General features: G+C 34.3%; 1 protein-coding gene and 1 long non-coding RNA gene across 2 annotated transcripts; both read left to right on the top strand.

The window, feature by feature from the left end:
* The first annotated feature begins 5,500 nt into the window (after positions 1 to 5,500).
* LOC125217863 lies at positions 5,501 to 6,866 on the top strand. The gene is made up of 2 exons (XR_007175827.1): positions 5,501 to 5,624; positions 6,812 to 6,866. It is a non-coding gene; the product is annotated as an uncharacterized LOC125217863 (long non-coding RNA).
* An 8,130-nt stretch (positions 6,867 to 14,996) lies between these two features.
* LOC125220082 (protein SHORT-ROOT-like) lies at positions 14,997 to 16,458 on the top strand. The gene has a single exon (XM_048122215.1). It carries the CDS (start codon positions 15,089 to 15,091, stop codon positions 16,289 to 16,291), a length of 1,203 nt encoding a protein of 400 aa, XP_047978172.1. The 5' UTR covers positions 14,997 to 15,088; the 3' UTR covers positions 16,292 to 16,458.

Genomic DNA, 16,458 nt, shown 5'->3' with positions numbered 1-16,458 from the left:
TGAATAAATAATTTGAGAGAGAACTCAAGAGAGATCAAACTCATAATATTAATCTTCAAAAGTATGTCTTTTTAGTCTAACAATGAGACTTTTATATAAACAAAGAAAATTTTAAACATACAAAACAATAAAACTTAAAGGAATAAAGTAGAAAGAGAACTCTAATTGGTACAAGAAAATAATATTAAAGGCAATTAGTACTCCCTCCGTCCCACTTTAGGAGTCCCGATTTACCATTTTTGGGTGTCCCACTTTAGGAGTCCTGGTTGGAATATTCCATAAATGGTATTAGGCCCCACATTCCACTAAGGCATCCCCAATGGGGCGGACGATGCGACGGATGATGCATCGTCCCTCGCATCATCCGCCACTGACCCATTGTCTACGCCCGATACATCGTCCGCGGACGATGCTCGGAGGATACCCATCGTCCGTCGCATCGTCCGCCACTGTGGATGACACAGACGATGGGTCACGGACGATGCGACTCGTTTCCGTTTTTCTTTTAATTTTATTAAATTTTCAAAACCTATATATTCCTCTCATTTCACTTCATTTTTCACTTCACTCTTCACTCTCAAATTCACTACATTTTCTACATTTCAAGCAAAATGGATTCCGGAGATTATCCGAATAGTCCGATGTTCGGTGGTGCACGATGTCCAGGTACAGAACCCGACGAATACTGGCCATTCGACACCAACGCCGAGTACGATCCCGACTTCAGCACCGATTCGTACGGGTTGTCCGACATGGAGCCTTCTCCCCACCGCCCCTCATCCGCCGCCGCACCTCGCCACCGCCCCTCCGCCGTCGCTGCCGCTTCCTCCTCCGCCGCCGCGTCTGGGTCCGCCACCAAGAAGAAGCGGACCAAGGCACGAGCCCAGAAGTTGCCTACAAGGGAGGTGTGTGAAGAGTTCGCCCCGGGAAGGACGAACTACTCCGACCCCGAATCCATCGTCTTGACGAGATGTTGGATTGATCTTTTGGAGGATCCGGTGTACGCCAACAACCAGAAGGTGACTGCGTATTGGGAGCGCATCGCCGAGAAATACAACTCGGCCAAGCCGGCGTACGCGTACAAACGCCACAGGGAGCAGCTCCGCAAGCACTGGGATCAAATAAAGAAGCAGGTAAATTTGTTCGCGGGGAGTACGAGAAGTGCGAGAGGGAGCAGGCCAGTGGCGAGAGTCTCGGGATGTGCGGGACAAAGCGATGCAGTCGTACATTTCATTGTACGGCGATTTCAAGCACTACCAGTCCTGGGCGCTGTTGAGGGACAAGCAGAAGTTCGTTGGTGGTGTGATTCCCCAATCGACAACGGCGAGGAGGAGGGCGTCGAAGCGCACCCTCGCTGATTATACAAGTAGCGATAGCGGCGCGTCTCCAATAGACCTCAACAGTCCGGTGTTCGAGGATGAGAGTTCCGGCACACCGATGTCCTCCCGGCGTCCCCCTGGCGTCAAGGCTGCCAAGAGCAAGGGCAAGGCCACATCCTCCTCCGCCGCGCCGCCTGACCAGGCCCCGTCGCCGACCCCGAGTTCGACGCCTTCCGCGACTTCGACTGCGGCCCATGCGTACGCGGATTTGGCGGCCTCCTCCGACTACAGGACGTTGTTGGACGCGCACACCGCCCTCATGCAGGCGACCAACCCGACTCAAATCGAGGGCATCCAACGGATGATCGATGGCCTCAGCCACAAGTTGGGACTTCTCTAGACTAGCCTCCTTTTTTTGTATTTAGTGCTTTTTTTTATTTCTTATTTTATAACTTTTTTTTAATTAAGTAAATTTAGAATTTCCCTTTAATTGTGTTGTTTTTATATGTTTATTTTTATTTTTACATTTGCAAACATAAAAATATAAATACAAAATAGAAGTAAAATGCTTAGGGTGTCGCTTAGGGCAGGCTATAGTCCGGCCCACTGCAGGTGGATTAGGAGGAGGATAAAATGCTGACATGGTGGTGCATAGGGCATCGTTTAGGGCGTCCCATTGTGGATGCCCTAACCTTTTTCCACTCACATTTTATTATAAAACTAATATAAAAAAGTAGGATTCACATTCCACTATCTTTTTTCACCAACTTTCCTTTATATTTCTTAAAACTCATGCCGAACTCAACCGGGACTCCTAAAGTGGGACGGAGGGAGTAATATTTATCAATAACTTTCCATCTATTATTTCTAATTAACTAGTAAAGCAAAGAAATATATCAAAATAACCTAAGCAATTTAGAAAATCTTAATTTATACTATAAGGAATGGAAATTAAAGCTAATTAACTTCAACATGCTTATACGTGTATAATGCTAAAATATGAACTTCCTCCATCTCACAATAAGAGTCAATTTTCACCATTGCGGTACGCCCACAGTAGCACATTTCACTTTTACCATAAAAGATAAGTAGGTCTCACATTCCACTAATGCATCGTACTCACATTCTATTATAAAATCAATATAAAAACGTAGACCTCAAATTCCACTAACTTTTCCAATCATCTATTCTTTACATTACTTAAAACTCGTGCTCTCATTAAATGTGACTCTTGTTATGAGACGGAAAGAGTATAATGTTCACACAATAAATTAGATCTACCAATGTTATGTTCTTGTACAAATAATGAACACACGATAAATTCGATCTAGGCCCATTCATTTTATATCTTAATGAACCATGTATTTAACCTTAGTTTTGATATAAGATTTTGCTTCATCCTAATTCCTAACCCTCCCTATATATACACACTCATTTAAAGAGTTGGACTAGAATCAAACTAAAAATAAGAAGTTACGATATATAGTATCGAAAAATATTATATCGTGTATCACATTGAAAATACCATACTGCATTAGGGGTTGTAAAATGGGTTATTTTTATCTCGACCCGCAACCCGCCAGGTAACGGGTATTCACTACTCGACGATAACGGGAACAGGCGGGAATGGATAGTGTGTTTTAGAGTTTTGCGAGTATACCCGTTAATCTCGATATTATTGGTATTAGTCATATACCATCTTTTAATACTCCCTTCATTCCATGCTAATAGAAGCGTTTCAAATAGTTAAAGTGGAGAAAAAAATAAATAGTTAAATAATAATAATCATATACACACTCATTTTGGAAAAAAAATAATAAATAGTTAAAGTGGAAAAAAAGTGAAGCAAAAGAGAGAATAATGTAGAGAAGAGTATTATTTTTCCAAAATAAGTGCAGAAAATGAAATGCCTCTATTAAGACGGAACATAGGGAGTACTTTATAGAACATACAATTGAAAGCTCACCTGAACTAGCTATAGAGTGTCCCTTCACTTTTAATCCCAATCTATTCAAAGCTTACTATCGATATTAATAAAGTAAATTAGGGAATATTGTCAGCTATTAGGATTTTCAAAATTTCTTTTAGGATTTCTAGTCGCGTATGGGTGCTCGCAATGTTGGGTACGGGATACCTGACACGGATATCGGGTAATCCTGATATGTTGCGGGCAAATATTGGGACAACAAATTTTGCTAAAATCGGGTACAGATACCCAACTTGTCGGGTGCGGATACCGACGGGTAACCCGTTTCACCACCAGTAATTACCAATTTTTTTGATGCACCAATTTGACCCTATTTTTGCACATGGAAATCACCATAATCTATCGTACTTTGGACTCAAAAATTAAATACATACCTTTGACTATGAAATGAAATAGAAACTTAATTCGTGCTTCTATTTAAGTATCAAGATTGTACTGTTATTATGGACTTTATACTCTTACCGGTTTTATGTTAATTGAGTCATTTTTATATTTGGGAAAGTTCCAAGATAATTGAGTCATTTTTATGTTTTAACAAAAAGTAACTCTCTATTTTGCTTTATTCTCTTGTTTTATTCGCCATCCATTTAATACATTATTCTTAAACTATGTGTCGGAAAAAATTGTCTAATTAACAAGGAATAGATGGAGTATTAATTTCTACAGAAACCCTAGAGAACTATGGGCCAGGCCAATCTTATTAAACTCATCACATTTCTTCTTTTGAGAATAATAAACTTATGACTTGTATATTGACATGAACTTACTGCCCAATGCAATACATTATCCACGGACTTATATATTATGACTTGTATATTGACATGAACTATATGTTAAATTCCGTTCCTATTCAATTCTGGATAGTTGTTTTCATTTATTGGCTTATCATTATCTTATCCTATTTCCTGCTATTCTTGAACTGATATATAACCAGCGGCGGACGCAGGATTTTAATACAGGACTGTCAATTATGTGTTTTTAGCTAGTAACGATAACGCCAGAAACAATCACAACATAACAATACACATAATGTGAGATAAATAATTTAAAAATGAGCAAATAAATTAAATTTGCCAATATAATTGAAGAATATATTTGAATAAAAAGCACAAAAATTAAATTTGCCAATATGATATATATGCATATAATTATTTTTATTCTTAGATTATAAAAATTACTCTGTGATATTACAATAACAATATTTACATAAAAATATAAACAAATTAGTATAAAATTACGAGTGTGAAAAAAGATAAATGAATTTATTAGTAGCTATGAATTAACTATAAGAATCAAACAAATGAATCCCTCCGTCCCACTTTAGCAGTCCCATTGACTTTTCTGCACTCGTTTTGTAAAAATGATAATAAATAGTTAAAGTGGAGAAATGGTAAAGTAAGAGAGAGAATAATGTAGAGAAAAGTCGTATCTACATTATTCTTTTTTTTACTTTACCATTTCCCCACTCTAACTATTTATTATCTTTTTTACAAAACGAAGGCAGAAAAGTTAATGGGACTGCTAAAGTGGGACGGATGGAGTACTTACTAGACAAATACTCCCTCTGTCCCTTTAAAAATGAAACGTTTTCCTTTCTTGGTTGTCCCATTAAAAATGAAACGTTTTCTAAAATAAAAACAACTCTATCTTTACTTTTTGATCTCTCTTACTTTACTCTCTTTTCATTAACTCACAGAACAACACTACATAAAATCCCGTGCCGATTCTCAAATATTTCATTTTAAGTGGGACGGAGGAAGTAAATTAATTTAGCTATGAGAAAATAAAAATTCTAAATAAATTAATGGATAAATGACTTTATTTAGCTGTCTAGCTTAGAGAAACTCCAATCAACAAATATGTAACATCCCATAATTTATCTTAGACGAAATGTACTATTTCGATATGAAATTCACCAAATTAGGTTTTATATTTGTAATATTATTAAATGGTGGATAAACATACTTTAATTCCTAATATGTATATGTATGTGTGTCTCGTGTAATATCAAATACCTTAACTACTTAAATATTAAAGAATAATCTAGAATGGTTATGGAATATGGCTTGTAAATTTAAGGAAAATTCTAGAGAATATGTGTAATGTTTTACTATTTGCCATTTGTCCAAATTTTTAACCACACATTTAATTAAATATTAGGAAATACTTTTATGTATTAGAGCTACATTTGTTTTCTCCTTGTTTTTGTTTTCCATCCGGCAAAACCGCCGTTCATCTCTTCCCCAACCTCCATATCTATTTTCTTCCAATGTTGATCAATATATATATCGATTTGATTGTGTACTCATAGCGTTGAGGTAACTTTCTCTTACTAATCTTATTCTATAGTATGAAAGTTGATGAAATATTGAATTGAAAGGTTGAGGGATTTTGTTAGGCTGTGAGGGAGGAGAATGGTGACATGAATTGTTTTGATTTATCGCTAAATATGTGATTACTGGATAGATTATTGCATGTTTTGATCTATCTTTTAAAAACTGGTGAAGTCTTAAATGAAAATTGAAAGTAAAAATTAGGTTTCTGGTTTTGATAGTTAGACGTTCAATCTATATGAAGTTTATGGTTTATGGGATGATTAAAAGTGAATTGATACAAAATTTGATTTTAGAGGTTTAAATCCCCTGTTTTTCGGTGACTTGTTCTGAATTGTTTAGCATGTTTAGGACAGTGAAAACGGTGGTTTAATAATTTTTAAAACAACATTGATGTATCTAGTAGTGCCCTGAATAATTTGGCGATTTTAGAAGTTCCGTTAGTATTTATAATAATTGGTTTGAAAACATTGACAGAAACTGTCCATTTCTGATAGTCTGTGGGAAAATGATAATATCTCCCAAATTATTATTAATTTTTGGATGAACATTGATGCATTTTAAACTAGACATCTTGAGGTGTTTAAAAACATAAGATCAAGCATCTAAATCCTTCCGAATGAATATAGAATGCGAATAAGGAATCAGTCCAGGACAACTGTTATTTTAGAAAATTGAGAATGAAGGGAAGACTAAGATGATATAAAAAAATAAATTTATTTTTGAGTTTTATTCAGGAAATTATGATCCAGGGTAATAGTGTGTGATTAGGTAAATTATTTAAGGAGTTTCGAAGCAAGATTAGAAATTTTAGAATATTAACCACATAAGTATTTACATTCTGGAAATAGTGGCATGGATAGTAACATAAGGTTTGATAAATTTATTAAGATAACTTAATGATATAAATTAATATGAATCTGATATGTACTTGAGATAATAATATAAAGAAGGTGTATAATTGATCTTGGAATTTATTGAAGTCTATTGGTATTATTAAAGAATTTATGAAAATAATCCATGAATAGTATCTTGTGAATAATAACAAAATAATTAGTGATTTTAATTAAAAGGGTTAATGAAACAAAATGGATACATAGTGAACATATAGAATAATTAATGACATAAAGAATGTATAGAATTTATAATTAATATGAGTTACTTGTGAGTAGTGCATAAGGCGGAGGATTATCGACGGTGGTAAAAAGATAGGATAAGGATTGGAAGAGAAAAGGTGCAAAGTGACTGAAACATAAAGTGGGGGTGTTACAAAATATTTGCTAACAAGGTTGAACCTGTGACGTATGGGATACTAGACCAACCACTCGACCAATTGGTCTATGGAATGACTTGGTAATTATTGAATGAATAATACATATATAGGAAAATCTAAAATGAGCGGGAGTTCCAAGAGTCCCCCATGCCTCAGTATATAAGTATTATGGGTTATATGGAAGAAGTTAGGGTTCATCAAAGGAGCCCCTCCACCTGACTCTACATGGAATACATATTTTTTATTCGATATAAGATTTTATGCAGTTTTTTCTATGAGTTGAGTGGAAAGAGAATAAAACAGTGATTATAATGCTTTCATATTAAGAAATGTGTCAATTTGATTAAGACATCCAGAAAAAAGAAAAAGAAAAAGTGTCACTTAAAATAAGACGAAATATTTAATTAAGAGCTAGTCATGATAATTTAACTAGGATCTCAAAATGTCATTATATTCCTAATTATTTTTAAATATGGAAATGAGTTAACTAATGCCGAATATAAATCAAAATGATAAAACGACTCAATTGCCACGGATGGTAACTTTCTTTGTTCGAGAAAATAGAGAGTACTACAATAAGTTAACATTTATGTACGTTTACATAATTTTGTATGAGTATTTAATTTCGACATAAATATCAATATAGCCCAATGCTAGTCAAGTCACCTTCCTAGTGCTCATAGACGATAAATTGTAAAATCATGGGGTTACCAACTAAAATAATGTAAAGACATGATGGGAACAGTGGTTGTATATCTTGAAAGCGCATCAAGTAAGAATGGTACATGTTGTTGGAGCAAAGTTGGACATTTATCGAGTTTGATACTTTAAAATTGCCACAACACACTGTCATTTTCTAACCTTCTCAACTTGGGATCCATGCTCAAACTTTTTGGGTCTCCAATGCCAACCCCACTTACATTTATTGTGATGTCTCTATACTCCTGCATCGTTGATAATTGTTAGGGACTACACCTAGATAGAACTCAATTTTATTTTTTTAGACTCGTTATAGGCTCCTCAAATTGTACATTTGAATCGTGATTGAATAGGAATTTATCCCAATTGTTTTTCACGTTGTCGCGAGCACAGTAATAAAAAAACATTATTTAGCGAGTATCCAAGCGCTCAATGAAATGATCATCGCCGATTTATCGAGCATGTACCAAGCAAAATCACAAAAATATAGACCACTTTGTTATGGATTCAATTCCCACATTTGATTACGAGAACAACTGATGTGAGATATGTAGATTAAATGAGCTCTATCTCCTATCAAGTTCGTATTTTCGGCTGAGTTCTCCTATTTGGTCTGTATCACACTTGTGTTCGATAAATACAGCATTTTGTTAGAAGAAGGATAGCATGGGATTTAATTTATCCTACTAATTAAATAACATCTACAATACATGAAATTATATTTCTATGCTTCATTTTTTTCTCAATCACACTGAACAGCAGACGCCTGGGTTCAGGCGACAATTGTAATTTTCTCGAGATTTCTGGAAATTAAAATGACTTGATCTAGATATGTATCAAATCAAATTGGAATAAATATCAAAATTATTAAAAAGGAAGTGAAATTTGCTAGCTATCCTTTTAAAAAGTAACACTATTGAGGCAACCAACTTTTGTGCTAGCTTCTGTTATAATTTAATGAAACATGGCATGTGTATCTTTAGGTTGCGTGAAATTTTCTCTTTGTCATCACTTTATATTGAAAAGATGTGATGATCATTCAATTACCTATCCCTCATATAATTTGGTTCAATTATTAGTCGGCATCATCATTACAAATTTGAAACTACATATCATAAACATATTTAATTTATTTCAAATATAATTAATCCTAGGCTTTCTATCATGTAGTACACCTTAAATTAATGTGGATTCTATTTTATTTTGATATTGTGGATAAGAGTATACCTAAAAAAAGAGTATACATAAGGGACATCCTAATGTTTTTGTAGAGTGAACATCAAATAACTTTTTTAAAAACTCGGAGAACATCTAATATATATTTTGTTTACTTCAAAACACAAGATACTTTTAATATATATGTTGTCTTGATATGTATTATACAGATTTTTTTTGTATCTGATTGTATATGTACTTGAGGTGGGATACAAAATATACCATTATATATCCAATAATGAAAAAAAAAATCATTTTTATTTGTCCAATTAAAATAATTCACTTTTATAAATGATAACTCATTATTTGTCCTACAAAAATAATTTACTTTTATACTTCAATATTTTTCTTACCATCTCTCTTCTACATTACTAATTATGCATTAAATTTGTGTCATCTTTCTTTTTAAGGAACGAATAGAGTATAGAATATTAAACCTAAGGTCAAATATGAAGTTAAAATTGAATTGAATTGAATAATGGTTGTGAAATTGAAAAATTGAGCATGATTAATAAAAACCTTTTTCATTTTTATTTGTCCTATGAAAATAACCTACTTTTATATTTAATAACTCAGTTTTTTTTAATGAGATGAGTCACATTCATACTCTATTAATTTTTCTTTCCATGTCTTTTCTACATTATTAATTATACATTAAAATTAATGTCATCTCTATTTTTAAAGAATGGGGAAAATATAGAATATTAAAACTAAGGCCAAATATATATGAACTAAAATTGAATTGAAACAGTGGTTGTGAAATTGTATTGTGGCTGAAGATGGGGTTGGGTATTGTAGTCTTGCGGATGTTGGGGCTGAAATGATAGAAACTGATGTGGCAGTCGAAAAATGGGATTGGGGCTTGGATTATATTTTCTAACTCAAACTCATTTTTAATAAATGTAGCATCAAATTACAATTGTATTTCGATCATGTACATTAACTCAAATACTAAATAACACTAGTATTTTCTAATTATTTACTTTTTATATTTTGTTCGAGCTTAACGTTGTAATTCATTCATTTTATTTGTATCGTGACATTTCTTTTGAGCACGAAAATTAAGGAAGAAATATTTAGTGAGTTAAGTTGAGTGTGAATAAAGTAGGATAGCGAAAATAATGTAGATAAATAGGGACAAATAAAGTAGGACATAGAGTAAAGTATGAGAGATTAAATGTTCTGGATTTTACCAAAAAAGAAATAACTTAACTGAATGAGTCGAAAAAAAACGAATACGGGTCAATACTAATAAATAGAGAGGGGTATATTTTATGCAAAATACACATTAACCGCATGAATTTAATAAAAAAAATTACTCACATCTTACATAATAACTAATAACTTAATCAGGACTATAATCTTGGGTTTTAGTGGCTACAAGCCTACAATTAATCTCTCTTTTTCATTAACTTTTAAATAAGAAGATGTATTTTTGACATTTTAATATATAGAAATCAATTTTTTTCCTAAAATAATTCAAGATTTTTAATTTAATTTTTTTTATATCAAATTAAAAGTAATTTCGCTACAAAAAAGCGGAAAATAGTGACAGCATCCAATAGCTCAACAACTAGTGACGGAATTAGTGACTAAAAAGTGTCGGTCACTAATAGTAACAGATTTATCCATTACTAATGCGAAGCAGTCGCCTATAGTTTCCGTCACAGTAACTTTAGTAACGGAAAATTCGTCACTAAAATTTTTTATTGACAAGTTTATTAATGTCGGATCTGCCGAAACTTGATCTGTCACTAATCTGTTAAATGAAGGAATTTCGTCACTAATTGGTGAGTTTTTTTGTAGTGTTTTATGACTATTCTAGCAAATCCTAATTGCATTGTATTATATCCAATGCTGAGAAAATGATATTGTAATACATGAACAATGATACTGTTTTTCTGTGATGATAATATTATGTTTATTGATAAAAAAATGACATTCTGAGTTGTAAAAATGATATTGGGCTTGATTGAAAATAATACTCCCTTTATCTCAAGGTAGTTAAGGCCCACAAGGGTAGTTAAAGTAGTGTTAGTTGATAGTGAGACCTATATTATTATTATTGTTTATTGAGTTGTAAAGTTGGGCCATAATGGTATAAGTTGTAAATATATTGATGTATATGGGTAATGAGTTGGAGGAACTTTCCATAAATGGAAAATGTACATATTTTTATAGGATGAAGTATAATGGTTAAAGTGAGAGATAATAAAATAGAGAAGACAGCCTCAACTACGTCTGGATAGTTGATTGTTTTTGTTTTATCATGAAAAATGATTATGGAGTTGACTGTTTTTGTTTTACATACAAAATGATATTTTGAATAAAAATTATATTGGTTTGAGAAAAAAAATAGACTGAAAATGATATTGAAACTTAAGATAAAATAATTCTCTTTATTTGAAAATAAAATTGTGATCTATGTAAAAAGATACATGAATTCAGTAAAAATGGTATTAATATTATGTATACATCCAATTGATCAATCTATGTTACATCTTGTTTATATGTTGTATGTTGCCGTACATTCCATTGTATTATTTCACCAAAAAAAATCAATTTTACCGGCAGAAATTTCTTGCGCTACGGTAATTCCTAATTTTCAGTCGGTTAATAATGTTACCGATGAAAATTTTGTAGTCGTTAATTTACATGTCGGTAATTTTTTTTATAGTTGTGGACTAAGGAAATTTCGTCATAATCTGTTAAATCCGTTAGTAACACTGTTTTCCGTCGGTAATCCGTCACTAAACACCGAGGAACTGGCCATTATCGGTAATTTAATCTGTAATCTACAGAAAAAACATGTCATTCTCATGTGAAGAAAATGATACTCGTATACATAAGGTGTATTACAATTTCACTCTTTCCATCGAGCACCATATGTTCAAATCGCATATCCACTTGTTTTTAAGCCTGTTCCCTGTAACCTTTTATTCATTAAACATTTTAGGTTTTAAATTTGTATTCTAGTTTCAATATTCATGTATGATGTATCCTTTTGTATTCGAAGTAATATTTCCATAATTAATTATAATTTTAATATTCAGATATCACGTATTCTTTTGTGCTCGAAGTAATATTTCCATAATTAAATATAATTCCAGTATCAGATATGCTTAGTTTAAGTACTATAATGTCTGCCGTTATAAATCGTGCTCAAAGTCGATTCAATTGGATTTAGATGGGCCCAAGAACTAAAATCTCCCATTATTTATAAGAGTAGTATAGGAATAAAAGACACGACTCCAATGATTGAAGGAGAAGCCATTATATTGTGTTTGTTGTATTCTCTAATTTTCTAACTATCCAACAAATTCTCTAATGTGCCCTTTGATTTTTGGTGCCTCAAGGCAATCTTAAGTTATGACCTTCAAACCAATTTTATTCAATTTTTATTAATAAAAATACTTTATTTTTCATCTACGTATCAACACAACTTAAAACATACTCCCTCGGTCAAAAAAAAAAAAATAGTCTAATTTGTAGACGGGACAAATTTTAATGAGAAATTACTAAAGTAAGAGAGAATGAGAAAAAGCAGGTAAAGTAAAAGAGATAAAGAAAAAATGTGAATAAAGTATGTATGAGAGAAAAACTTTCCATTTTCAGAAATGAGACTATTTTTTGTGAATGGCAAAATGAGACTATTTTTCGTGGACAGATGGAGTATTTTTTTCATATTTTCCGTGGACGGAGTAGTAACTTTTCATATTTAGAGTACATATATATGTATGATTATAAATTTTTATATATTGAAAATTATAATAAAAAACAATATATAAATAGTAACTTTTTAAAGTGAAACGGAGATAACGGAAGAGTAGTAAAAGGAAAAAATAAGAGCTTGATCAATAAAATGATTCCACTTGCCAATTTATACAACCCTTACCCTTTGTATGCTAGTAGCTCGGGTCAATTAATTTAATCACTTTCTATTTTATTGTAAATTAAATTGATTACAATCCTATGGCTTCGTCTTAAGAGTTACCACTAGGAGTAGCCATAAATTAATTTTTGAGGCGCAACAAGCTCAATCTGACTCGAATTTTCTTAAGAAAAAAAAATATTTTAACAATAATGAAGTATCACTTTTTTATTATACTGATAAGACACTAAAAAAAAGGACTAAGGACATTTTAAGTGCAATTAATAATGCTAGTCTATGTTTCTAAATATATCACCAACGCTTAGGAGCCGCAAATGGAAATGTCCTCCAAATACAAATGATTAAGATAATTTGTCTTCGAGTTTAGGACATATTCTTTTGCGTCCAAAATTGTGGTTACTTTTTCAAAAAATTTAACGCGTTGTGCTAAAAACATTTTTTGTAGTAAGAACCGTAACTACACAATAGTTACTTTTATTCATTATAAGTCTTGTTTATGTAGATAACGAGTGTTTCTTAAATAACATATATACCCTGAGTTTGGGTCATAAAGGAAAATGAGTTAGATTTGGATCAGATCCTAATCAGATTAGGGATCGATTCGAGCTGAATATATATAGTTTCGGGTAAGGTCTAGGGCTGACCCGGCTGTGTTGATTTTTTGTTGACTTTTGGGTTTAGTGTGGAGAATAGGGTTGTTAATTTTATTAGGTTTTCCTACTTATTTTGATAGAAATTTTGTGAATGGCTTTGTGGAGGTGGAAAATTAACATCTTGGCTTTGCAAAGATGGATCGAAGTTTGCATGATGACCCTTTCATGAGTATCTCATCTATGGATGAGTATGTGGTGGCCTTTTGGAATGACATATTGAGTTTGAGGATAGGTCACTTCATTTTTGGAAAGATTTGTGTTATAAACAGTGATGAGATGCTGAATGAAAATATCTTTTGCAAATATGACAAGAATCAAAACTTTTGTATCGAGCATGAGTTTATAAGCATGTGAGTAGTTTTGAGATGCCCATTTGTGTTGACAGATTTCTAACTTGGTCAGGTGAGTTGCTTTGGTGAATATAGCTATGAGTTGTCTTCATTCTTTGAAAAAACGTCCAAGGTCCTAAAGTAGGTCTTATGTTCATTACAGTTATTCATATCTTATCTCTTACATCCACTTTTGCCTAACTTTTTATAGGTGAGTAGGTTTTTATCCTTTGAATTTAGCACATAATTAGAGCAAGTTTTACGAAGTATTTTCATTATTACGTATTTACGTGCATTGTGCAAAAGTTCACAACATGATTAATTAGATGTATGTTTAATGTAATACTGATTTGAAACTCTATAAAATTTGCTCCAAAATGTTGTTATGTAAGTAATTTATAACAAAGGTTTTTGCATTAAACTTAAATTAATTCAATTAAAAGTGTTTTAAATTATGTATTGTTTTCATTTCCTATGCAACTTTTTATTTAAATTGTGATTTTTTTCAATTATATATATTTTTAATTATTTTAATGAAATTATTTATTTTAAATAATATAATTATTTAAAGATATAAGTGCTTTCTATACATACACTTTGAGTTTTGATAGTGCAGCTAATAAATTCAACAACACAGAATTACTATTAACAAGGAAAAAATAAAAACATATTTACACCCAAAGTTTGGAGAAACCAAGTCAAAATGAAGGATTATGCATACGTTTTCTCTTCAGCATATAGTTTTTATCATCATCTACTTGTCATCATTAGCCTACCTAGAGCACAAGTCCTACCTGGACTCTACTAATTAATTAGCCTTAAACCAAAAATTATTATTTAATCGTGATTCCCTTGAGCTCAAATATATGCTTAATTATTTATACCCCATGAAAATGATTAATTAGTGTTTTGTTGAGAGGCTAACATCATAAACATATGATCATTTTGTCTTCCCGTTTGTTCCTAGGCTATCAGTTGAAGCATATATAATTAGTTTCTATTGAATCCAAAATAGAATAAAAGTTTGGAAGCAAACTCAACCAATAATTCCAAAACCAAAATGCTAATTGAAGCACCAAATACTCAATTTAATTTGGTTTCTCCCACATTATTAAATAACACCGAAAAGGGCATATATCTTTGTATATAGAAAGGATGTCAAACTACTTCAAAACCATAAAATTAATTACTTAATTAATATAGCATTAGCATGAATGCATGATGATGGAGTGATGGACCCATTCCTCTTTAAATAGTAAGTAACATATTGATATGAGAATGACCATATATAAACTATAAACTGATCATTGAATACAAATTATATAGATTCCTGCATATGCTTTTGTTTTCTCCTCTTTATCTATGCCAAATGCACCTTAGCTAAATCCATGGATGCCAATCCCAAATTCCTCAACCCTAGAGGAGACATGCAGCCGAGCACCACCACCACCTCCTCCTCGGACTCGGCCGCGGAGGGCGGCGGTGAGGCCAAGTGGGCGGCGAAGCTCCTCCGCGAGTGCGCGGCGGCGATGTCGCAAAAGGACTCCGGCAAGATGCACCACCTCCTGTGGATGCTGAACGAGCTGGCCTCCCCCTACGGCGACCCCGACCAGAAGATCGCCGCCTACTTCCTCCAAGCCCTCTTCTGCAAGGCCACCGACTCCGGCCGCCGCTGCTACAAAACCCTAGCCTCCGTGGCGGAGCGGAGCCACTCGTTTGACTCATCAAGAAAACTAATCCTGAAATTCCAAGAGGTCAGCCCGTGGACCACATTCGGCCACGTGGCGTCCAACGGCGCCACGCTGGAGGCCTTCGAGGGCGAGCCCAACCTCCACATCATCGACGTCAGCACCACCCTCTGCACCCAGTGGCCCACCCTTCTAGAAGCCCTCGCCACCCGCACCGACGACACCCCCCGCCTCCGCCTCACCGTCGTCGCCGCCACCGCCGCCGTTAAATCCGCCATGAAGGAGATCACCCCGCGGATCGAGAAATTCGCCAGGCTCATGGGCGTCCCCTTCGAGCTCTCCGTCGTCGCCGATCTCAGCAAGGACTCTCTAACAGTCCGCGAGGGAGAGGCCGTGGCGGTGAACTGCGTGGGCGCGCTGAGCCCTAATTTGATTGAGACGATGAAATGGGTAAACCCTAAGGTGGTGACGGTGGTGGAAGAAGAGGCGGATTTCTCGAGCAATAGGGACGATTTCGTGGAGTGCTTCGAGGAGTGCCTGAGGTTCCACACGGTGTATTTCGACATGCTGGAGGAGAGCTTCGCGGCGACGAGCAACGAGAAGCTGATGCTGGAGAGGGAGTGCCTGAGGAGCATAGTTAGGGTTTTGGCGTGTGATGGTGATGATAAAGTGGAGGAGCATGAGAGGGAGAGGGGGAGGCAGTGGTCGGAGAGGCTCCGGGAGGCGGGATTCTCTGCGGTGGCGCACAGCGAGGACGTGGTGGACGACGTGAGGGCGCTGCTGAAGAGATACAGGGCGGGGTGGTCGTTGGTGGCGGCGGCCGAGGATGATCAGACTGGGATTTTTTTGGCATGGAAAGAGGAACCTGTAGTATGGGCATCGGTATGGAAACCATCAAAATGAATGCTACTATATAATTATAATAGCATCACATTTCTAATTCATAGTATTATATATATACTTCTTTGCTTTTGTAATTCTATGCTTTTTGCAGTTCTTCTTGTTTGAAAGCTTTTGCACTTGTGTAACGAATCGTTTTGGGAAGATGGATATGCTTTTTCTTTGTCTAA

This window comes from Salvia hispanica, chromosome 4, assembly GCF_023119035.1.
Source record: "Salvia hispanica cultivar TCC Black 2014 chromosome 4, UniMelb_Shisp_WGS_1.0, whole genome shotgun sequence".
NCBI lineage: Eukaryota > Viridiplantae > Streptophyta > Magnoliopsida > Lamiales > Lamiaceae > Salvia > Salvia hispanica.
This window is presented reverse-complemented; position numbering and strand designations above follow the sequence as displayed.